Raw genomic sequence first — 25,639 nt, 5'->3', positions numbered from 1 at the left:
AGGAAACGCGATGTCTGAACACTGACAATTGGCATTGAAATATATGTTGGCTAATATGTTGACTATTCCTAAGTCTGGATAAGGCATTTGGGCCTTACAACAGCAAAATGCAAACAGTCTTTCCCTCATCCATTAATTGTCCCACAGAGGCCCTAATATACTCTATGATTGGAGACAGAAACGTGATGACTGAGCATTGACAATTGGCATTGTTATATGTGATCAGTCCTATGTGACTAGTCTAGATAAGACAGTTGGGGCAAATGTGGGACATCATTACTCTAGGGACAATCCAAGGCACTTAGCGGCGGTGCCATGCATAAACTGGGAGAATCTTCCAAAGAGGTATTTATTTTGTCCAAAAACAGAGATGCCTCTGACGCTTATATATTTTGGAGGAAGGGTTTGTGGAAAGTAAAGGTATATCAAATTCGATCTTAATATTTCACAGATGTTTGTTGTATAGTCTCTTAAGGTTCAAAAATGAATAAATAAATATATTTTCTAAATTTTCAAGAGCTGTATAATCTTTTAAATTAATTAAAAATTTTCGATTTTCTCTTTTAAGGTTAATTTAGTAGTGTTGTCTGATCATGGTATGACTTCAACAGATTCCAGAGAATTAACAGTCATCAATCTCCAACTATTGATAAATATTTCAGATATAAAATACATGGTATATTATGGTGCTAATAGTATGATATTACCGTGTGAAGGCAAGATAATGAAAGTAAGTGTACTTTTTCATAGTTTGGTCAATACATAGTCATTTTGACAATTGCATGCAGGGTGTTCCGTAAAAACCACCCTTAATATGTACGATAAAAATCTTCATCGAATATGAAAGCAAAAATGTATGCACATTAGAGGTCCTGAATTATTATTCCATCGAGAATCGCTATGGAAATCCAATCGATTGCTGTAGAGAAAGATAGGTGTAATAAACATGAAAATAAGTTTAATTGGAGATTCAAACTTGAAGGTGTCTCTAATAACTGTCTTTCAACTCCTCTCTGTTTCCCAACGCTATCAAACCTGTCTTGTCGCTTATATCTGCCATCTTCTTAAAATATTATTTATTAAATTTCGAAGTGCTTTTGTTTTTTTCTTCTATTAAATATGAATGCTTGGGGAAAAATTTTTTTTACAAAACAACTAAAATTAATCTAAAAAGAAATCACTTTTGACGAAATACATCTTGTTTTTCTAAAACTATCTTATTTCTCCAATCTTTCTTCATCTTCAATTACCTAAGTTAATCTTTAAAATTTAAAATTAAATTATCTTATAAATAAATTATATTAAATTATCTTAAAAAATAGTCACATTTGAAGAAATTGTGCTTCGTATTTTTTAAAAATCACCCTTAGCTCATTAATATTGCTCTCATAAAGCAAATGATGATATTTAGTATGAGAAGAAAACTATAGAGTTATTTAAATTAATCTTCAAGAAATATTCCCATTTGAAGGACATTATATATTTTATTTTCTTAAAATTTTCTTTATCTATCTTTCGTTTGGTATGAGAAAATGATAATACAATCTCTAATTATTTTTTAAAAAAATATATATATTTATAAATGTCAAGATCATACATTGTATTTTCTTCAAAATATTTCCATTTTAATTTTATTGCACTAAAGTAAAAGTTATGAGAAACATCAATGGAAATAAAACATACGTAAAAATGTTTCTTTTTCCCACTGAAAATTATTTTATGTTTTTGCTCATTTCCTCTTCAGAATTAAAAATTTAAAATACATCCTGACTCTTTTCGTTAACTTTAGAATCCAATTCCAATTTCTTGAAATATTTTATATATTTTAAATTCAGGAACACAATACGTTATTCAAATCATATTCCTGAAAAGAACTAAAAGTTATGAAGCGCCACTTCATCAGACGTCAAGCTGAAATTTTATAAAGAATTTATTATTCAAAATTTCACCTAGACTTCTGTATAGAATTTCCATAATCATAGATTTACAACTCAGGAGAATTTTTCATTCTATTCTAAATCAAAAATAGTTTCCTTTAAAAATATTTACACCTTGAACACATTAGCTCAGGAATTTTTCGAAGCATTTAAAATCACGAATAAAATGTTCAAATAGTTTTCCAAGCAATAATTTGTCACGCTTATTTTAAATGTAAAAACATTTACGAACAAATTTATTTTAGTTACTTAAGTATAAAAATGTTTTGTCTAAGTACTTCAACGTAATGTAAAAAAAAAAAAATTTTTAAGAAATTGCATTCAACGAGAAAAATAACTTCTACTTTGCATAAATATTTCAATGGTATTACTTTTGACACTAAAAGTTAAGAGAATAGTTAATGGAGGTAGTTAATAAAAAACAATTTATTTATATTAAATAAACTGCGATATTTTGGTTAATTTTAAAGTTTTCAATTTTAATGATTTAAAAAATTATTTTTTTGTAACTGATTTCAAGAAAATTAAAATAATAATTTATTAAACTATAATGACTGTAATTAATAAATAAGCAAAAATATCTCATTTTATTACATCAAAGTAAAAAAAAATTATTATGTATTTTTTAAAAACGAAAATATTTAAATAAGTTTACTAATACATAACACTAAGGGTAGATGCAAATCTACTTTGCCGACAAAACAATCTTTAAGTTTATATAAAGATTGCAGGAATATATCAAGATTTTTTTTGACAACACAGTTTTTTTTTCAAAAGAATTTAATAAAACAATACAAATTAGCATATGGTATTTAGGAACAAAATTTTTAAAAAAAATCGAAAATTATGCAAAATTCAAGTAAAACTGAAGTGTAAGGAAGATTTTAAAACTAAATAAGTTATTTGAAATAAGTGTGTACATTGCCTTAGATAAATTTTTTGAAGAAGTAATATTTTTAAATGTTTTGTATTAAAACTTTAATTCTTTCGATAACTAAGTGAACTACAATTTAGCTTTTTTTACTACAATGCTTGCAAGCAATTTTTTTCACATAAATGCATTGAACTTGTCTAATAAAAAACACAATTAGAATTTTAAAATACGGTGCTTTTTTAAAATTATAATTTTCTACTTATATTTTTTAATTTAATTCAAGTGACTTATAATTTTGTAATTTTAAAAATAGCTTTTTGAAACTCTGAATATAGATTTTCTCTTCATATTTATTTGACTTAATACAATAAAGAACAATTCTGAAAAAAAAATACCACTTAAGCTTATTGAAAATCTTTATTCGTTACTTACAGTTAATCGACTTGATAATCAAAAAATATTCAGCAATTTTTAACCACTTTCTTTATTGCATTTTATTCGAAAATATTTAGAGAAGTATAATATATATATATATATATATATATATATATATATATATATATATATATATATATATATATATATATATATATATATATATATATATATATATATATATATATATATATATATATGACATAAAAATGATATATTTTACGAAGATTTTACTAACCTAAAATATCAATACAAAACAAACATTCTTAATATTGTTAATACTAGTTATTTGTAATTAGCACTTCTAACTTTTATTTAAATTATGCAATTATTATTCCACTACTTGAGATTACTTTACTTTTTCCACTGAAATACCACTTACAAATGCGTTATACTATTTACTACACTAATATTATATTACTATTTATTACACTAATTTAATCATAACACAAATAAAAGTAATATTTACTATTAACGGAGAAAAGTTTTTAAAATTCTATAGATTTTCTTAAGTTACTAAAGCTCATTAATCGCAGTTAAAATTTTAATGCAAAAGTTTTTTATCAGCACATGAAAATGATCACACATTAAAACTTACTTACAGCAATTGAAAACTGAATAATAATTGATTAATCATATTCTCAGAGTGGTAAACAGTTCAAGCTCTAAACTATAATGTTACAAACTAAAAGAAATCCACATGAAGTTCAACTTCGTCAACGAACTCATTTGTCATCTAGGTCATGATCGAAAAGAAACCGCGTCTCACTTTGACCAACCGTAAAGTATTCTTCTTTATTAAGCCATCCACACGTAATCTTCTCACCTTTTTTTCATTTACAATAAATAAATAAATCAGTATTTAGACTATTTCGTCACGCTACGAGTTCATGGACACACATTACTCTATACAAAATATGTGATAGACAGGATGTTAGTTAAGGTATATAAACATTTTACTGGTTAAGCTTTCTATCAGTCTTCTCTTCCTTCCTTCCTTCAGCAGTCAAAACATTCTATTGCTTCGAATATGAAAACGATTTTGAAAATCGCTCTTTTTGTAAGCGCTTTATTATGCGTTAGTTCAGCACTTGATTCACCTGATCAGAACAAAACTGAAATCCATAGAAAGGGGCGCAACTATGACAAAACCTACAAATCTCCTAAAAATAACTTTGGAGACACCGATAGTGACGATATCGATGAGGATTACCAATCTGGACCTGATGATGACCAATCCATAGGAGGCTACAATGGCTACAAAGGTTATGCTTCAAAGAAATACCAACCGTTCGCACCAAACTACAACCCCGTCTATCCTGGTTTCAAAGGTGGGTTCAAATTTCCAAGCGGACAAGTTGATCCTTCTTTTTATCCACTTATGATGACCGCTCTGAACAAACCCGAGGAAGAAAAAGAGGGTGGATTTCTTTCGAAACTGGCATCAGATCCAAAGTCCCTCACGGTTGCTGCTCTCATTCCCTTGTCGCTGATCCTAGTGTCTGCTTTGCCAACTCTACTTAATTACTTTACCGGTGGAATGCAAGGAGCATTTCTAATGTTGTCCAGACCACAGCGACCAGCAGCAGGGAAACCGCCAGGAACGGTTACGAGTTTCCCATTAATTATGAGAAAGTTCTGGAAAACATTGCCGAGATTGCCATGATCATTGGAGAGGACGACTGCCTCAGGAAAACTGTTTGCAAAGTTGCCTCTGGTGATACTCTTGTTCCTGGATCTGAATACATCAAAAGAGCCTCCCGTGCTGTTGCTACTCTTGTGAGCGATGACTGGGCCAGCAATATCGGCGTGAAAGACATTTTAGATGGTGTTAAAGAAAACAACTGCAAAGATGTCTGCAATGTATCTAGCACTAAATCAAGAAGTCTCAAATAACTGTATTTGTTTCAGTTAGAGAAAAAATATGGTAAGAAGAACTATAACTATTTTTATGTAATGTTTATATATAATTATATAAATCATTTGCTACATAGAAATCTCTTTTTAAAAAAATATATTTTAATTATTATAAACCACAGCAAATTAAAAACTATATTTAAGCGAAAAAGTTGAAAAATTGAAGTTGTTGTATTTTAGTTGAAAAATAGCTTTTTTTTTTATTCCTTTTGCTGTTTATAATATCTTGTATAGATTCCTCTGATATTTTATTTAGATTATACCAATTTAAATATATTTAAGCTCTAAACCATTGTTAAACATTAAAAATTTTCAATAAAACTGTTAATAATATTTTGGTAGTAAGTTCCGGTATAATTTAGTATTGTATATTTCATTTTTTAATAGTTTGGTATAATTTTGGGTTTTCTAAAGTATATTCTAAAGAACATTGCGAATTAATATATATTAAATTTTTTTTCTTGGAAAAACTATCTGGTAAAAGAAAATGTAATTATCTTTTATGTAATATAATCATATATAATTATATAAATAATTTTCTACGTGTAAATCCTTTTAAAACAAAAATATGTTTTTTTAAAGCAAACTAAAATAAACTAAGTGGTATATTTAAGCGATACTAATCAATATCTTATTTGAAAAGTAATATTCTTTCATATTTTGCTATTTATAATATCTTGTGTAGATTCATCTGATATTTTACTTTGATTATACAAATTTAAATAGACTTAAGCTGTAAGTCATTATTATATAATAAAAATTTTCTAATAAAACTACTCAATAAAATTCTGGTAGAATTTATTTTCCAAATTAAATTCATAAATATATAGAGAATAAATTATTTTTATTTGATTTTTTTAGCATTTGAAAAACTATGTGATTAAAAGAAATATGATTATTTTGTAATATTCGTATTTAGTTATATAAATATTTTGCTACATAAATTCTTCTTTAAAAAATATTTCTACTTTTTCAAAGCAAACTGAAATAAGCTAAAAACTGTATTTAAGCAACATAAAAAAGATATATTTTGTTTGAAAATAGTTTTTTTTTAGTTCTTTTCTGCTATTTATAATATCTAGAGTAAACTTATAAAACATGGAAAATTTATTTATTTATATATTTTTTTTTGCATTAGAGAAACTATGTGGGTAAAAAGAAATAAAAAGATTTATTTATGTAGTAATTGTATATAATTATATAAATTATTTGCAGCATAAAAATCCCTTTCAAAAAAAAATTTACGATTTCAAAGCAAACTGAGACAACTAAAAAGCTATATTAAAGTGATAAAAAGCTACATTTTAAATTTTATTTTCAATGTTTCTGATATTTATAATATCTTGTGTTCATTACTTTGCTGTTTTATTTAGATTGTGTAAATTTAAATGTATTTATCCATAAACCATTGTTAAATATTAAGAATTTGCAATAAAATTAATTGTTCATTATAGTTCTGGCAGTATTTATTCTTCAAAGTAAATTATTCATATAGGCATTGGGAATTATATTTAAAAATCCAACCTTAAATAGTAAAATGATTCAATTATGGTGAAGAAGTCACACTTTTTATTTATTTATTATTTTTTAATTTTATTTATTAAATATTCTGTGTTTTAAATTTTTTTCATTGAAAAAATATGAATATAAGAAAGTGTTGCGTAAAAAATTATTATTCTTCATGTATATAATATAAGTTATACTAAAATGGTGGTTTAAAAAGTTTTTGATTGTCATAGTTAACAAAAATTACGGCATTATGTATTTTCAACAGAATATGAGATATAATTAAAGAATCTTATTCTTATATGTGAAAAAAAATTTCAAGTAAAACTTCTAAACTAAATATGAGTTCGCTTTATGGTAAAAGAGACAATATTTTTCTGAATATTTGAATATAATGAACTAAATGTTTTGTTTGATAAAATATTTGTATAGAGCAAAAAAAAATTATTTAAAGCAATTTAAGATAAACTCGAAAGAAATAATCAGTATCTGATAAAAAAAAAACTTTTTTGCCTTTTACATAAACAGAAAAATATTTTTTAACCACTCAAATCTAAAAATCATCATCATCAGAATTGGCACGACAGCCCCTTTTGAGCCTGGGCCTTCCTCAGAAGCTTTTCCCATTCTGTCCTTCTCCCAGAAATTGTTTTCCAGTTCTTTACTTTTAGGATGGCAAAATCCTCATCTACACAGTCCTTCCATCTCTTTTTGGACCTTCCTCTTGCCTTTTAATGGAGGGGGGTTGCATTAGAGACTCTCAATGCTGTTCGTTCTGGGCTCATTCTCACTACATGCCCGGCCCATCTCATTCTACTTAATTTAATAGATTTAATGATATCATCGCCATCAAAGATCCTATATATTTCAAAATTATATCTTTTCCTCCAGCTGTCGTTATCGAGTATAGGGCCAAAGATGGTTCGTAGGACCTTCCTTTCGAAGGTTGCTAATAACTTTTCTTCCCTGTTTGTTAAAGTCCATGTCTCTGAAGCATAAGTCAAAACTGACTTGATTAATACCTTATAAAGTAAGATCTTAGTCTTTCTTTTTATTACGTGAGATTTCAATAATGATCTTAAACCATAGAAGCAGCGATTGGCTGCGATTATTCTTCTTCTAATTTCAGGATTGATGTCATTTTGATAGTTTATTTCTGATCCTAGATAAGTAAAATTTTTTACAGATTCAAATTTAAAAGAATCTATTTAAACAATTTAGGGATGGTTTCCTTTGTCCCACAATACATATATTTTGTTTTCTCTACATTCACTCTTAAGTTAATTTTTCTAGCTGATTTTTCCAGTGCCAAAAAATTTTCACTCAGTGCTGTCCTAGATCTTGCGATGATATCTACATCATCGGCGTACGCCAAAATCTGTACTGATTTATTAAATATAGTACCTGTAGTATTTATGCCAGCATCTCTAATAACTTTTTCTAAGGCTATGTTGAACAGAAGACATGCTAATGCATCTCCTGTCTAACTCCATTATGAATTTCAAAAGAAGTAGTTCCCCTTGAATTCGAACTGTTGAAATGGTTTCAGTGAGTGTGAGCATTACAAGTCTGATTAATTTTGATAGAATATTAAAATCATATAGGGTCCTTAATAGCTCAGTCCTATTAATACTATCATATGCCGCCTTAAAATCCACAAATAAATGATGGGTCTCTATTCCAAATTCTCTACATTTCTCCAAAGTTTGTCGTAGGGTGAAGATTTGCTCAACTGTGGACCTTCCTTTGCGGAAGCCACACTAATAGTCACCTATAACGCTGTCTACAATGGGAGACAGACGTTCAAATAGGATATTTGAGAAGACCTTATAGGCAACGCATAACAGACTTATTCCTCTATAGTTGTGACAGTCCAATACATCCCCTTTTTTATGTATTGGACATAAAATACTCAACTTCCATTCAGTAGGTAATATCTCCCAACTAGATAGAACAATTTTCCAGATGTTGTTTACAATAGCGCTCCCACCATATTTTAGAATTTCAGCTGGGATATCATCTGGTCCTGCCGCTTTATTACATTTCAGCTTGTTGATAGCGTGTTGTACCTCTTCCAGGGTCGGAGTGTCAACCAGTGTATCATTGATATTGTTGACCGTAAAATTTAATTCACTTGACTCATTGGAAAATCTAAAAATCAGCTTTTATTTTAAAAATATATATTTTAAAACGTTCCTGACATATAGATTAAATTGTAACTCATACATTTATGTTGTACATTGTTAGACGTTTCTCTGCAAAAATAGTTCGACAGCCATTTATTTAATAGTAATTTTACCATATTCAATCAAAATAGTCAAATACCGTAAAACGTAAAACCGTAAAAAAGGTAATATTCAAATTGGTAAGTGTGAGAAAAAAATGCTTCTTAATTGTTTTTATTTTGGTAATACGGTTAAACAACCAGAAATTTAAGCATGCCAACTAGGCCCATTTTATAAAGCTATTTTGTCCCTTGCATCTGGGTGAATACTGTAACTGAGAGGAATAATCGGTCAGTCTCGTGACCGGCTGAACAGGGGTTCGAATCCCAGCATCCTGTACTCTTCAATCGGTGACCCTGAACTATAAGATAAAATAACTATCATTCACGCATAAATAACACAGCACCCACAGAGCTCCAATGTCAGTTTAAGTCTCGTTTTTGCGGTTCATAAATATTCATAAATGGTTACAAAACCGTATAGTTTTGTATTCAGGGTGTTTTTTAACCGTAACTGTTGTAGATGGTTTCAAAACCGTAAAGGTAAAAATGTTCCTAATCTTAATCGGACAGGGAGACTGCTGCCAGTTATTTTAGCGTAATTTAAGAGTGAAAATTCTAACAGGGTGGATAGTTTAAATATTAATACATTAAAATTAAAATCACAGAAAAACAATGCATAGTAAACAATAGATGTAAAACAATAAAAGTGTCTTTTATAAACTTTGTAGTATTTACTTTTTTTGAAATGTGTGCATACATGTATTGTTAGTTAACTATATTAAAATTATTTGTTTAACTGATTGCATTAAAACTTTAGTATCAAATAATACAATATTTTTCTTTAGTTTCCTATCTTTTTAATTTAGTAATTAAATTCACATAAAATTTCCAATCTTAAACTTTTTTTTTCAATTAGAAACATGAATATAAGCAGTTTTGTTTAAAAAATTTAATTAATCATACTAAAATTAAGGAAATGTCAATTTTTATCGCATTACTTTTGTCATCACAATATTTAAAACCACAGGATTTTACAGGTATGACTTTAATATGCAAATATCATAAAGCTATATAATTTTTCTTAACCTAAAAAAATTTTGTAACTAATGCTAATTAAAAGTTATTAAAGATTTTACTACTTTGAGAGTTAAATTTGTATGAAAAACAATTTTATTTTATTAAAAAAAGTAAAAGGGTTTTATCCCTTAAATCTCTCAGGTTAATGGAAAATGAGTTTTCAAAATTTAAACTATTACAACTAATTAATTTCTTTAAACTTCCTTTTGAAATTCAAATGTAGTTATTCCTTTGCTTTTATTCTATTTATAAAGAAAATACTTGTAAGAAGCATTAATAAAGGAATTTGTCATTAATATTTATGGTGGCACTTAATTATTAAAGGTACATACTTATAATACCATTTGTAGATTACACTGGGGAACATTTTTTTTTGCTACATGAGATTTTTTTTTACAAATTTTAGATACTTTCGTATCACTGATTTCAAATCAACACTCGAGTTTTTTAACGTCATCTTTAGCGAATTTTTTGTCGAAATGTTTAAAAACGTTATAAATAACAGGGAGTCGCATAAATGTTGCGACACAATTTTAAAGGAGTGCAACATCAAAATTTAAGTCGCATCGAAACCCATCTCCCGAAATGTCATAAGCCGCTAGGGGAGCTTCCCGTATTATGAACTGTTTCTTCGTGTGCTTCTGAAGAAATAATAATAAGGGAAGAGCCCCCAGCCACGTCTGATGGCATTTGTGGCCATGGGTTCCTCTACAACTTTAATCTCGATGGTGTACCCTAATTGGTTTGGTCGAACACTTACACGATGCCCCGTTACAGATAGCGTTACACATTTCGACTTATACATTTCGACAAAAAAAAAACTAAAAATCCCATTTGGATTATTAAAAATTTTTTGAAGCTTTAGGAGAGAAACTACTTTTAGATTTGAAAACTTCAAACCCAAATCAAACAAGATCAAGTATTTGTATAAGTACGGGAAAAAATTTGTTCTCTGTTATTAAGAGGGGTGTAAGAATCCATTTATACAGATGACTAATATATTAAAAAAAAACAGTACTGCTCATTAAAAAATATCACAGTTAGTAAAATAAAATTAAATGAATGTTTCAACAATCTGAATTAGATGCATAGCAAAATAAAAATTATAGAACTTGTAAAGAATAATTTTTCTAATTTCATCATGTTTCATGGATATTTGCTATATCTAAAGCAACCTGACGGTTTAAAATATTTCGAAAAAATTTGACATAATTAAAACGCGTATTCCTTTTCTTAGACCATGGCTCTTTAATTAAACAATAGAAAAAGAAAAAAAATTCTTGTTTTTAAAATGATAAGCAGAATTATTTTCATTGAAAGTTTCAGACAAAAAATACTAAAATACAATGATTCTGAGAATACAATGATTCTAAAATACAATGATTCTAAAATACAATGATACTAAAATACAATGATACTTCAACCGTTTGCACAAATATAAATTAAGGAATACTGCCTGAAAAAACTTCCTTTCAAAGCTTCTGAGAATTATTAAGTAAAACTATATAGTAAAAGAAAAGTTTTCCAAAACTGCATAACCAACGATATATTTTCATGTTTGTTTCTAACTTGAAATTAAGGAAAATAACTGAGTATGATTACAATGGGGAAAACTTTCTTTTTAGTTTTCTGTTGCATGCGAGTTTTTAATGGATTTGAATATTTTAAGGCAGCTGATTTCAAATCTACAATCGATTTCTCTATCCAAGTTGCAGTTTCTTTTAAATTACTTTTTTACTCTATCTTTAGTTGAAATGTACAAATTTAAAAGCGTTATATATTACAGGGTCTCGCATATATGTTGTGACAAATTTCTCTAGGGGAGGTAGGGCACATCATCAGTTATTAGTGAATTTAGGGATGACATCAGGGATTATAGGAATTAGAGAAAATCCTCATCGATTATAATTGCACTGGAATTCATGTCCAGAAGTTTCGCCCTACGCCACTAGGGGCACTTCCCTATTATGAACTGTTTCTTCGTGTGCTTCTGAGCAGGTAAAGTAGGGAATCACTCCTAGTTGCGTACAACGATATTTGCGGGGATGGATTCCTATGCAATTTTAATCCTGATGATGTGCCTTAACTTCTTTGGAAGTTTGTAGCCACATTTATGTGACCTCTTTTATATATAACGTTTTTAACTTGTACATTTCGAGAAAAGTAGACTAAAAATTGAAATTTAAAAACTTTTGTAGCTTTTGGAGAAAAACTAATTTCAGATTTGATATCCGCATATCCAAATTAGAAAACATCAAATATTTGTTTAAATGCAACGAAAACTTTTTCCCCCAGTCTTATTCACAAACATTTGCTTTGTCAGAACAATCCATTTGCTGTTGTTCTCTAATAATTCCCCCAAAAATTACCTTTAGAATGACGATATATATATATATATATATATATATATATATATATATATATATATATATATAGATAGATAGATAGATAGATATATATAAAACATGGATAAAATAAAAACTAAATTGAAGAGAAACAAGAATGGTGAAAGCAATAGTCGTTATCAAGACACGTCTATTGCTATAAATGCGATATTTCTGAATAAAGAATAATTATCCTAAGATAAAAATTATTCTTTATATGTGTCGATATCGCAAAAAACAAATAGTTGGAAAATTATGAAATAAAAGTAAAAAGTAATCAAACTTACCGGCGTGTAGCAAAAATGCGGTTTCAGGTTTAAAAGTATAATAATTAAACAGTTAGTGAAATTAGTGAAGAGATAAATATTTGAAGTGGTGCTTATAGCTAGAATCGAATAAAATAAATAAAAATATATATTTTTATTTAGCATTGAAACCACTATTCTTAGACTCAGAAATCCTTTTTAAAAAATGTAAGCAAAATAAGCGAAAGTATATTTTTTTGTCTAATAACTAACATAGACAGTTTTATTTAAGACTAATTAAATGGGTCTCGTAAACCATGTGTTCGAATTTTATCAATTTTTTGTGTAGTACCTAAAAGTCCGAACAATAAATAAAAAGTTATTCTAGGCGTAATGGTTTTAATTTGAGCGTCGTATGCATCTGATAAATTTATTTATTATGTTTTTTTAATAAAACCTTTTTTTTTAACAAAATAGGTCTTACAAACCATGTGTTCGGATTTTTAAGTGCGACCACAAGACTAAAAGTTTATGTTAAAAATTGGTTTGTGCATTATCTATATCTAATAAGTTCATTTAAAATATTTTTTAAAACCTATAATATTTCTTTTGTTACAGGTTTATAAAGCTCTCAAAGGAATAGATGGACTTCGAGTATATTTGAAAGATGAAATACCAGAGCATTATCACATAAAGAATAACAGACTTACCCTTCCCATATTACTTGTGGCTTCCAAAAACTATTATATAAAAGGAGTAAGAAATTCTTTGCTATATAAAGTTTTGATCGTTGTTTATGATTATTCCACAACATTAAGTGAGAGATCACAATGAAAAGTTTTAAAGAAATAGATCTGCTTCCTTTAGCTTTCTTTTTTTATACAATTTTGCAATGATTATTATTTATTAATACCTATATAATTTCCTTAATTTTTGCTGATTTTACTCTTGCAGTTGTTAATTTTCAAATTTTCAAATGTTTTTGGAATTTGCATGGGTTCTTATTTGTTAATCGTGAAGTACAGTCTAACTCGTTTACAACGAATCCTGTCTTTGCGAGAACCCGAATTTAACAAAAAAATTATAAATACTTCGTTGGTACTATGTTAAGTTGATTGGAGCATAGCTCGCTTTTAATGAGCGAACCCTGGATTTAGCCAATAATATTTTTGTGATTCATTAAAATTCTTACTTATACCTCCCCAAGTTCAATCCATTCTTGTAAAAATTCCTTTTTGATGTTTTTCGAGTAGATCAATTCCTTCTTGATGTCCATAATATTTTCGGGTATAAATTTTTTCCGAAGAAAAAAGGCACAGTAAAAAAACAATAAGATAGTCTATCTGCACCGATTAATTAGCATGTTTAAAGCTACCTCCTCGAACCAGTAAGAATGAGTCCTAGAACGTGACGATCCGAACATTAGATCAAAAGTTATTCAGCGTGATTCCTTTTTTTTATGCACTGTACATTATCTCAGTACATATTGAGAAGTCTCTATCAATTTTTGTCTGGATTCAAAACAATTTGCTCTGTATGATGTGATTGTACAGAGGTTAATACACTCATTTTTCAAGAAAGTTTACCCTGTCCGAATCCTGGTGCACTGTTAAATTTCTCGGAAAAAATGGCTAAATAACAATTCATTTCATTGTTATTTTTATGGATTTAAACAAAACAGTCAAATGACCGTAAATAAGATGGTATTCTAACTGTTAACTGTGAGAAAAATTGTTCATTCTTTAACCGTATTAGATAGACATTTTATTCTTATAAGAGAAACCTTTCTTTCACTTAACATTGTTAAGCAACCAGAATTTTAACCTACTTAGCCCACTTAATGAAACCACTTAGTTCTTTGCAAATATAGTTAGATATTATACCCTAGAGGGCAAATCTGCCAATTTCGTAACCAACAGAATTGGGGTTCGAATCCCAGCGTTAACACCACAATATTCCCTCAATTTCTTTCAACACATGAAGAGTTTCCAGTGTCCTGCCCTCCCAATTTACGACCCTGGGCTATTAGAATATGATACTCTCATCCACGCATAGATGGCAGCACCATAAATCTGCTACACTATCTCCCATGTCCAGCTAAATTACATTTTTACGATTTCAAAACCACGCTAGCTTTAAATGGTTAAAATATAGTTGCAAAAGTAAAAACTGCTCTTTACCGTAAACTTTCTGGTTAATTTGATGGAAAGAATGTACCATTTATTTAAACACAATTTTAGAATGAAAATTCTAACAGTGTAAGGACTGCAAACTGCTCTTGTTTTTATTGCAAACAACTTAAGCCTATTGTGTACAATTCCATTAATTTTTTCTCATATTATCAATTAATGAATAACATTAAATGATACGTTACATTAATTATGAGTTCAGTTTTTTACGATTTCAAAACCATGCTAGTTGTAAATGGTTAAAATATACTTGCAAAGGTAAAAACTGTTCTTTACCGTAAACTTTCTGGTTAATTTGATAGAGAGAATGTGCCGATTATTTTAACGTAATTTTGGAATGAAGATTCTAACAGTGTGAGGACTGCGAACTACTTTTTTGTTTTTTATAGCGAACAACTTAATCAATTGGGATCAATTCTATTAGTTTTTCCCATATTATCAATTAATGAATGACATTAAATATGTACTACTTTTTTGTTTTTTATTGCGAACAACTTAATCAATTGTGATCAATTCTATTAGTTTTTTCCCATATTATCAATTAATGAATGACATTAAATGATACGTTACATTAATTATGCGTTTGATGTGATGTGATGTGATGTGATGTGATGTATTTTGAAACAAATGAAGATGTAACTAAATCAATTTAACGAACTAATCGTTTGGAGCATTTCTTAAAAAATTTCGCCAATAAGGAAAAAAGTTCCATGTCCATTTCTAACACTGTTAACTGTTTCATTGCAAATTCCATTAGTTGTTTGAGAAAAAAATCTATCAAAACAATTCCGCAAGTATCATATAATTAGAAATAAAAAGCTTGCAAGCAGCAAAATGTATTGTAAAACTTAATTTTGAAACAATAAATTCAGTACAATATTTTACTCGCATATTATGCTAATGAACCAATTTCTTCGTGCGTGCTCTTGGCGTTGAAAAAGCTACTTGTCTCTGCGAAAACATTTAGAGATACGGAAAATATAATTTATTCTAACTTCTACGTTTCTCTTTACTAGAAATCTTGAATAATGCATGAATTTTAAAACTCGAAGCGTATAATTTGCATTCAATAAAATTTTAAAAGCATTCTTACCTTTTTTTCCCTGGGAAATGTAATCATCACGTAATAAAATATTAATAGGTATACATATTATACATATATTTTCGTTTTACGTAAAAATTGTTTTTTTAGTGACATATTTTAATGCAGTTATAACATGTTTTACTCACAACAGCGTATAATTGTAAGATATATTTTCAGAAGTTTGTGAAATTTTAGTGGTTAGAATTAAGAATAAAATAATTCCAAGTTTTATTAATATTTAAAAGGGCAGAAGGTGTTATTTGTAAAACGGAATAATAATTTGAAAAAATATGTTAATGTTACTTGACATTTTTATTAAGCTTTGGCTTTTATTACAAATGGTTTCGATGGTTTATAAATTACAATTTGGAGTGATTCGATATTTACTTTTGAGAAAACCTGAATAAAAATTAATTAACAATGTAAATAATTTGCTTTAAATTATATTTTGAAGGCTTTCTATTTTCTAACTATTTATTCATCACTTAATTAAATATAAGTTTCAATTATTCCGTTAAGTTTTATTATTAAGCTATTTTTTATGAAACATACTTTTATTTTGTCATTTAAATAATTTCAGAGGAATATTTTCGATTTAGTTTTCAATATGCATAATTAATTTTTCAAGTAAGTAGCTTTATATGACAATGCACTTTAAAAAAATATTAGAAACTGATATGTCAAAATTTTAAGTTATCTTGTAAATCAAGTTTCTTAAATTAACTTTGGTATAAATGCACATGTGATTTAGTTGGGTTTAAGCATAGTTTATAACAAAAAAAAATTTTATTTCACTTTTTATATTCTTTTTTTTTTGTTCTGTGTAATCTGATTTTCAGCTTTCGTATTAAGCAAATGTGTTTATTTTAATATAAATAAAAGTTATAATAAAAATGTGCTTTATTTTAGTTTTTATCCAAAGGTGCTTTATTTAAATTAGTTACTGCAATCTTATATTATTAGAGTTTGAATTTCGGTTTTATTTTAATTTTGTATCTATTATAGAGTACAAATGTAGGTATTTTTTGGATTTAATTGTGCTTTAAATGTAGGCCTTGATACAAATGTTTTTTATTTGATTTTTAATGCTAGTTTTGATGCAAGTATTTTTAAGTAAGTTTAAAGTTATTTATATTGCAAGTGTTAATTCGAAATATATTTTGTTGGTATACACCGAAGATCCATTACATTATGACCACCCTGCTAATAACATGTAGGACCATCTTTAGCCCTCAAAACTGCTAGCACCCTCCGTGGCATTGATTCCACCAGGTGATGATAGGTAGTCTGAGGTATCTGGTACCAAGCGCTCACCAACTGGTCCTGCAATTCCCTTACATTGTGCGGGGGTAGCGTGGCAGCACGAATTTGATTTTCCAAGTACGACCACAAATGCTCTATTGGATTAAGATCAGGTGAATTTGGGGGCCAAGACATGACTTGAAAGTCACTGGAATGTTCCTCGACGATTCAACCCTTATGACATGGTTTGAATATGAGTGTTAGTGAAAGTTTTTGTTTTGTTTTGCTATATTATAATTATTTTTAAGTTATAATGAGTAATGTGATTTGCTTCATAAATTAAGAAGTCCAGATATTTCTAATGTAAAACTTATTGATTCATGGAAACCTTAATAAGCTTCCGATCATTGCTTGTTAAGTTAATGTATTAATTCATTAGCGCCTTATTTTGGTTTGAATGGAGAGTTTTATGCAAGAAAACTGTCTATGTGTTAAAGGCTTAGCTCTAAGTTTAATCTCAAATTTATTTCAACAAATTCTTTTTAAAAATTAGTATAGTGCTTAAGTTTGAGTTCGCCACTGGCTATGACTGTTTCCCGAAGCATTGACACTGTTATCGCTTTGTTTCAAGTACAGTACAGAACCCGTTATCCGGAATTCAGAAAACCGGAACGAAATTCTATAAATTTTCCCCCCATTTTTTTAAAAAAAAATTTTTTTTCCTCATAAGATTTTAAGATTTTTCTTTCTTTTTTGAAAGGTGTTTATCTTACCATCATTTTGGAAATAATCATTAGTGTATTACTTCATCGTTTTTTCCTCTTTTTAAGATTATTTCTAATTTTTTTTTTTAGTTGGCTTTAACAATAAAAAAACGGCTTTTTGTAGCGATTCAGAAAACCGGAAAAATCAGTTATCCGGAATAGCGATGGTCCCGATCGTTCCGGATAATCGGTTCCCTACTGTACTATCTATAGTCTTTGTAATCTGGGACGGATCGTAGACGGTGACCATCTCATCTTTTGCCAAACTTTAATGTTCCCTTGCGTACCACTACTCGGCTTTTTGAATTCATAGACAATTACTACAGTTGCTTCTCTTGATATCTATGTTCTTTTTTTCTCGCTATACTCGTTATCTCTATGGTTTTATATTTAAATCCTGCCATTAAAAATAAAAATATATATATTTAGTCATCAATGTAAATACATTTTTTTATTTAAATGTACGCCTTTATCAAGTATCTTTTATTTTAATTTAATTGTTCACATTTGGGTCTTAATGCTAATTGAGTTTTATAAAGAGTGTTATGGCTCGTGATTATATTGTGGCGTAACTACCACTATAAATGTTAAATACTAATTCAGTAGTATATATCACATGTTAACTTGATTCCATCTTGAGGTACCTTTTGATAGATGAAGGTTGACATAGTCTAAAATTAAATCCCTTCATTATTTTTAATTTTAGACTATGCCAACCTTCATCTATCAAAAGGTACCTCAAGATGGAATCAAGTTAACATGTGATATGTGAAACGCCACATTATCCTTATTTTCTATCCTGTTTGGTACTATGTTAAATGAGATATATAAATGTTAGAGTGAGTTACTATGATGCATTTCTTTTAGTTAGATATCCCTGGCAAAAGTATTCCAACCGGATCGTCAATTTCATTAGGTTCACATGGATATGATCCGTATGAAGTACCTGATATGAGAGGCATATTTTTCGCAAGAGGACCAGGTAAACCTACTCGGTAAACTTTCTTTAATTTATTAATGAAGATAATTCATTTTCAGGTACTTTTTTACATCACTCATTGAGGTAAGAATAAAGATAGTTGGATTCGCGAAATTCAACTATCTACGTTCTGGTTGGGAAGCATAGTGCCGAAAAGCAAAATTCTATGCCAAATAAATATCAATCGCGTATTGAAATTGTCAGCAATGGGTTGCAAGACCTTTAATCCAGCCCATTCCCAAAGAAGCGATTGTTTTAGATTCCAAACTTTCGCGTACAATGATTGTGTACATAGCAAACGAACGATTTTTCACTGTCGTTTTCCTCGCTTAATCAACTCTAAAATAGCAGATCTTTTGCTTGACATTGTCGCAAAATCCAAAAAATAAACAATTCGTAAACTAAGACATGTAAAATAAAATATTTTATAATTAATGTGGTAAATAAAAAAGCAATGAACACACAAATAAAAAAGAAATTAGGTAACTTCTATTCCGTGATGCAATAGTTTTGTCCGAGGTTTTTTTTATGGCGTACCCTATTAATGCCAAAATCAATATTCAAACGTTAGTAATAACTTAAGTCAAAGACAAATAATTTTTCTGAAAAATACAGCATTTTTTTTAAAATGTTGTTACATGGTATTATTCTGTTAGCTCTTGTTTAAATCCCACATCTCACTACAAATCAATTACTATTTTTTTCAAAAATAGAGGGAGTTTCTTTTATTTAATTTAAAAAAATTGACAATTATTATAATATTTGTTTATTTTTTACTGTTTTACATTGCCTATGTTACCTTATGAAATATATGTAAACATGTTTCAGAAAATGTAAAATTACAGCACTTGTTATGCACTAATTCATTATTAGGTTAAAAGCCATAAATAATAAAGGCAGGTCTGAGTGGTAGCGCTCCCGTATCATAGGTCCTGGGTTCGATCCTCAGGCCGGGTAAGGTTGACTCGGCATTTCATCCCTTCAGTGGGTCGATAAATGAGTACCAAACATGGTTGGGAATTAAACATTGGGGGATTCACGTTCGCCTGACCACCTAACCGAAACGTCTGCTCCTGCACCCCAAAGCCTAAGGTCAAGAAAACTGAGATGGTCACTGAGATTTGGCCCTTTATGGGCTGTCACGCCACTGAGTTTTTTTAAATAAAAGCAGGTATATTGAATGATTAGAAGGAATGATTTAGAAAGAAGAAAAAAATCATAACGTATGAAATATTGAAAAAATTGACAACGCTGGAAACTTTTGTACATGTATATAAAAGACTATATTTAAAATAACGAAGACTTCACGAAAAAATATTTGGTTAAAGAACTTTCTGAGACCGATAAAAAATGAGAGAGTGATTCTTATTACGACGATAATAAAAAAAATTGACATAGTCGAGACAAATGTATGTTTATAATGATTTTTTAAACGGAACCTTAGCACAAAGTAGTTTTATGGTAAGCTTAATTATTGCATGAATCAAAGTTTTGCTGGGAAACATTATCTATAACTAATGAACTTTAAAAATAAACTTTGTCTCTTTCAATACCAGAAACTTTTGTCTGTACACGGAGGTAGAAATTCTAGTAAAATTACCGTACTATATAGTAATGACATTTCTGTTAAAAAAGAACTAAGATTAAAAAAAAAAACATAATTCTAGTAATAAAAACCAAAATGTGCGGTATTTAAACCATTCATTTGGTAACAGTTTATCGGAAATTCTGGTTTTCAAAATTATAATTCTTAGTACCACAATTTTATTAAAAAATACAAAACTTAAAAAGTAAATTTAACCGAATAAATGGTTTTTATGCCATTTTCTAAAGTATCACTATAAAATTGCCAAATTTTACCACAGTTACCGAATTTTATCTCACATTATAAACCATATTTTATTATTGATTTTACCATAATTATTAACAAAGCGGGTTGGGTAAAATTACCGAGCTTTTTGTTGTTCTCATGGAGACAGAAACACGGTACCATATTCTGGTAATTTTGACCATACCTTTTTTTTTCTCAGTGTAATAAACCTAATGAGAGATATCTCGTGCTTCAAGTTACATAAAAATATTAAAATTTACAAAAATAAAATTTGAAACGTTTTTATATATCTATATAACTAAAACAATCTTACATAAATAGAAACAAGTAAATTTTTTATCACATTTTTCTTACAGAAAAAACAAAAATAATTTCAATTGTTAAAATATTGGTCGTGAAAACGATTTAGAACAAATGTTGCGTAAAATGTATAAAAAAAATACAGTTTCAATAAAAAAAAAATCTAACAAGGTCAATAAAAGATTTTTTGCCTACACTGCACAAACACCCGTGAACACACGCGATATGAATTTCAAATATCTAGTTTTTTTTTTCCTTTTACGTATGCTCTAAATTATTCCAGGATTGATACTAGTAAACTTTTTTCAAGGGAGATCTTCCAACTGAAAACGAAAATAAATTTATTAAATAAAAAAAAGAATGAGTAAAAGAATTCTTTCGCTATAAGTATTTGCAAAAGAAATAACACATTCCGATTAATTGCAAATCGATGGAGGAAAAAAAAACTGCGCGTTAAACAATTACTGCAACTCAAACAATGTTTGTCTTAAGAATTTTTTGCGAAGAATAATGATACTATTCTGAAAAAAAGGCAGAAGAATTCTATAATGGCAGGTAATTGTAAGAAGATTATATACAAAGAAATTACTTGTCGTTAATTGAAGTGAATACAAGGAAAGAGGAGTTATTTTCGGTTAAGTGTAAGTGTGGTCAAATTGACATTGTTCAATGTTAGGAATAAACCATTATACCATAGGGATTTTAGTGATAATTCTTGTTGCAGAGCAGTAACATTTTTTCCCTCCTTTTTTTATTTGAGAAAAGCATAGTTAAATGAAAAATCAATTTACAAAACTAAATTAATTTACACGGAGAAAAACTTTGGTAAAATGACCGTATTGTATGGTAATGACATTTCTGGCGAAAAAAAATGAAAAAAACATAATTCTGTGATAAAACCAAAATATATGGTTATTTATAACCCATTCATTTGGCAATTTTCCCGTTCAATTACTAACGGTTTACCAGATACTCTGGTTTTTAAAATTATAGTTCTTATTACCAAACATTTAGTAAAAAATTCAAAACTGAAAAGTAAATTTAACCGAATATATGGTTTTCATACCATGGATCTAAGGAATAAGGAATCAAGATAAAATTACCAAATTTTGCCACATTTACCAAGTTTCACCACATTTCACAACACTATACTTTATGATAAATTTAACTAAAATCTTTATCAAAGCGCTGCGGTAAAAATAACCGAGCTTTTTGGTGTTCCTGTAGAGTCAGAAACACGGTTCTTGCCATATTCTGGTGGTTTTACCATGCCTTTTTTTCTTAGTGTAGTAATTGCTTACTGTAGTCAACTTATATTTCAAGTTATAGTTCCCTAGTTCTTAATTGTAAACAAATTCCGTCTCCATACCTATCAGATATGCAAAATATTCTACCCTCAATACAAGATTAACGCAAACAAGTTACTGAAATTTCAAATATTTATGATTTCGAAACCACATTATTACACATATTCATTCATAAGAAATCAGTATTCATATTTTTCTTACGGAATTTTAGTTTCAGTGCGTATTTACGTAAGTTCGTAACGCTCCGTCCGTTTACCTAAGTATTTACGTATTACGTAGCATACGCAATTACGAAAGTGGCAAAATTTTATTTCATTAAATGCTTAAGATAATTAGTCTGCTTCGTTTAATTTTTTTTTCAGTTCAAATTCTCTCTTTTAAATTCTGTTAACGCATGAATTTTAACAATACAAAAGTTAAGATGGTTGAATTTATAGTCCCGCTAAAATATTCAATTTCCTATTGTTTCAAATTAAATAAAAGTAATCTCCGAAATTATGCATTCACAAATTGAGCTGCGATGAATGATTTATTTGAGTATTTCTATGTTAATAACCACAGAATATACTTTCTTTTTTACATTAGGATTCTTGTACTTCTAAAAAAACTTTTTTTGAGAGTTAGAAATTTTTTTCTCAGTAAACTATAATTCTTCATATAATTTTTTTCTTAATTCCTATCTCTTATATTATTTAAAACTCCATAATATTTAAAATTCTAAACTCAAATTAATAGAAAAAAAAACACTTGGACATTTAAAACTGAAAGAAAAGAAAAAAGGGATTTTTAAAACCTAATAGAATTTAAGAATTATTTAACGAATAATAAAGATTGATTTATTTAGAATTATTATAGTTTATTTCCAAAAGAATTTATTAGAATTTTTTCCAGATTTATTAAACATCATTAAAGAGTTTGTAGTTTTGCAATTTTTTTCTCTTTTCCACATTAATATTTTTATCTCCTTTACTAATTAATAACATGTGGAAATTTTTTTTTTCATTTTACCCATTTCTTATATCAACTTACATAAGGAAATATACAAATTCAACTGGTTTTTATGCATTTCAACTTAGTTTTCAAGTTTTATTTTCTAAGATATTTTATATTTCTTAATGTTTTAATCTTCTTGCTGTATAATTTCATTTAAAGCAAATATTTTTATATAATAGGAGGGTTTTTGAATGGAAGTGATTCGTCATTTACATTTCATGGTTCGTCTATTTATCAAAATCTCGTAGTAATCTAAATTATCGATAGTAATGAATAAATCAATACAAAACAATTATTTAATTCTAACATAATTAAGCTCTTGATGGTATTATAAATCAATATAATTCGAAACGGTAAATATGTTTACTTTATAAATGTTCTTTATAAATAAATACTTGAACTCATGTTTTTGCGAACCATAATAAACAACATTTAATTTGTTAAGAACTGAAAAACTGTGTTTTTTTTTAAAAATACTTCCTGTTATAGTTATTGATTTCAAAACACATTTCACTATTTTGTCACTTTTTCTGAACTGAGCTCTTTGCGAAACATTTCTACTCAGAATTTTTATTGAATATATTTTTCTTTGTTTTTTTATTAATTTATATTAATTTTGGTCGAAATAAGTGAAAAATATTCTATTTAACATTTTAATAATTGATGATTATTAAATATAGCATGAAACATTGCTGTCTTTTTCAGCGTTAAAGGTAAAATCATCCAATCACGGCTCACTTTCCAACAATAATTTTTTAAATTTATACTTATTTGCAGTTTAGATCTAAGCGAAACAGTTATTCATTATTGAAACTTCTGTTAATTTCCGTAATCAATGATTGATATATTTTTGAATTTTATATTTTAGTACAAATATAATTCCGATAATCTAACAGACTTTATATTAGAATGCTTTTTATAATTGAAAATTACCAAACTTTATTTTTGGTTCTAATTAGAGCGTTAGTAAAAAGGTAAAATCCTAGAATAGCTCACCCCTTGACGACTTCTTGAAATCTCGCCAAGTTTGCGGTTATTACTTGGATCAAAGTTGTTTTTCATTATTAAAAAATCAATTTAAATTATTTCAAATTTATTAAAATATTTTTAATAGAATAAAAAATAACTTGCATTAAGGTTGCAACATATCTCCTCGAAATCTAGTCTGGCGAGATTTCAAAAAGTCGCTTGGCGAAATTTCAAAAAATCGCCACGGAGAAAGCCAATCTAGGCTCCACCCGGAAAAAAATAGATAAAAAGGACACCGGTGTCCCATTTGTGTCAAAAGGTTAATAACCAGTAATGATAAATAAAAAAAAAACTTAAACTTAGATACTAAATGTTCATGTCAACATCTAACATTATTTAATTTCAGGTCTGAAAAAGAACTACATTTCGGAACCTTTGCAGATGGTGTACATATATAACATTTTATGTGAGCTTTTGGGAATCGAGCCTCTTCCAAATAACGGAACAAATACCGTGACGAAAGGAATAACCGCACTCAGATATTCCTCGGGAGTGAAGATTTCTAAACTGTCTCTAACAATTCTTGCATCTACTGTACTTCTCTGCAACTCTATAAGTCACAGTTATTTTTCAAGAATTACCTAATTATTGGTGTGCATTTATATTTATATAAAGGCGTTTTGAATAAAAGTGCGCTATTTTAATAAGTGTCTATTGATTTTAATGAGTCAATCATTTGTTGGTTTCTAATTATTTAGTCGTCAGGAAGGCGATTTCTTAAGATGGATGTATCAACTTCAGCGCTTATTATTTCACATTGACTTAATATTTTATAGAATCTTTTTCTTTTATTGAAACTCTATATATCTCTACGAACGAAAAAAAAATTATCGTAATCTCTAAAAATACTAAAAATGTATTTTTTTTTAAACTAAATTTTATTAAAAAAGGGACGGTTGAAAATTCGCTGTGAAATATGAGTTTTTACGGGAATGACGGTATGGAAACATTAGTAGAGTAATTGGCTCTAGTCTAAATTGGCTTAATTTTTAGTGAACAAGAATAAATCACCAAAGCACACTATTGCTAAGTTACACTACACTTGTATTCATTAGGTTTAGTTTTAGTTTAATACGAGTGAATCATCAAAACACACAATTCCAAAATTACTACAAAGTTACACTAGAGTTAGTTAGTTGGCTTTAGTTTTAGTTAAACCAGGATGAATCACCGAAACACATTGTACCAAAGCGTAAATGTGATTCATCATAATATTATGAAACGGTCACAATAGTATTATACTGAAATTAATTTGACGAAATAATGTAAAGAAAAGACAGTCTAAATTGGTCTACAGGTCGTTTCCTGTCTTCATTGCA

At 28.2% G+C, this 25,639-nt stretch overlaps 1 protein-coding gene across 2 annotated transcripts in view; it reads left to right on the top strand.

The window, feature by feature from the left end:
* LOC107438564 (glycerophosphocholine cholinephosphodiesterase ENPP6) overlaps window positions 1–24,967 on the top strand; it is an 81,884-nt gene extending 56,917 nt beyond the window's left edge. The window contains exons 5-8 of one of the 2 annotated variants that reach the window (XM_043047481.3): window positions 569–730; window positions 13,221–13,358; window positions 18,749–18,863; window positions 24,667–24,967. In XM_043047481.3, coding sequence (XP_042903415.1) covers window positions 569–730; window positions 13,221–13,358; window positions 18,749–18,863; window positions 24,667–24,905 — 654 coding nt within the window. In that variant the 3' untranslated portion in view covers window positions 24,906–24,967. Of the gene's footprint in view, window positions 1–568; window positions 731–13,220; window positions 13,359–18,748; window positions 18,877–24,666 lie in introns of both variants that reach the window. The other variant, XM_071178369.2, reaches the window with a different exon arrangement.
* The last annotated feature ends 672 nt before the right edge of the window (window positions 24,968–25,639 follow it).

Source organism: Parasteatoda tepidariorum, chromosome 6, assembly GCF_982258835.1.
Source record: "Parasteatoda tepidariorum strain Cologne lab strain chromosome 6, Ptep-v5.0, whole genome shotgun sequence".
Lineage (NCBI taxonomy): Eukaryota > Metazoa > Arthropoda > Arachnida > Araneae > Theridiidae > Parasteatoda > Parasteatoda tepidariorum.
Note: the sequence above shows the minus strand (reverse complement) of the source record. Positions and strands in the feature narration are given on the sequence as shown.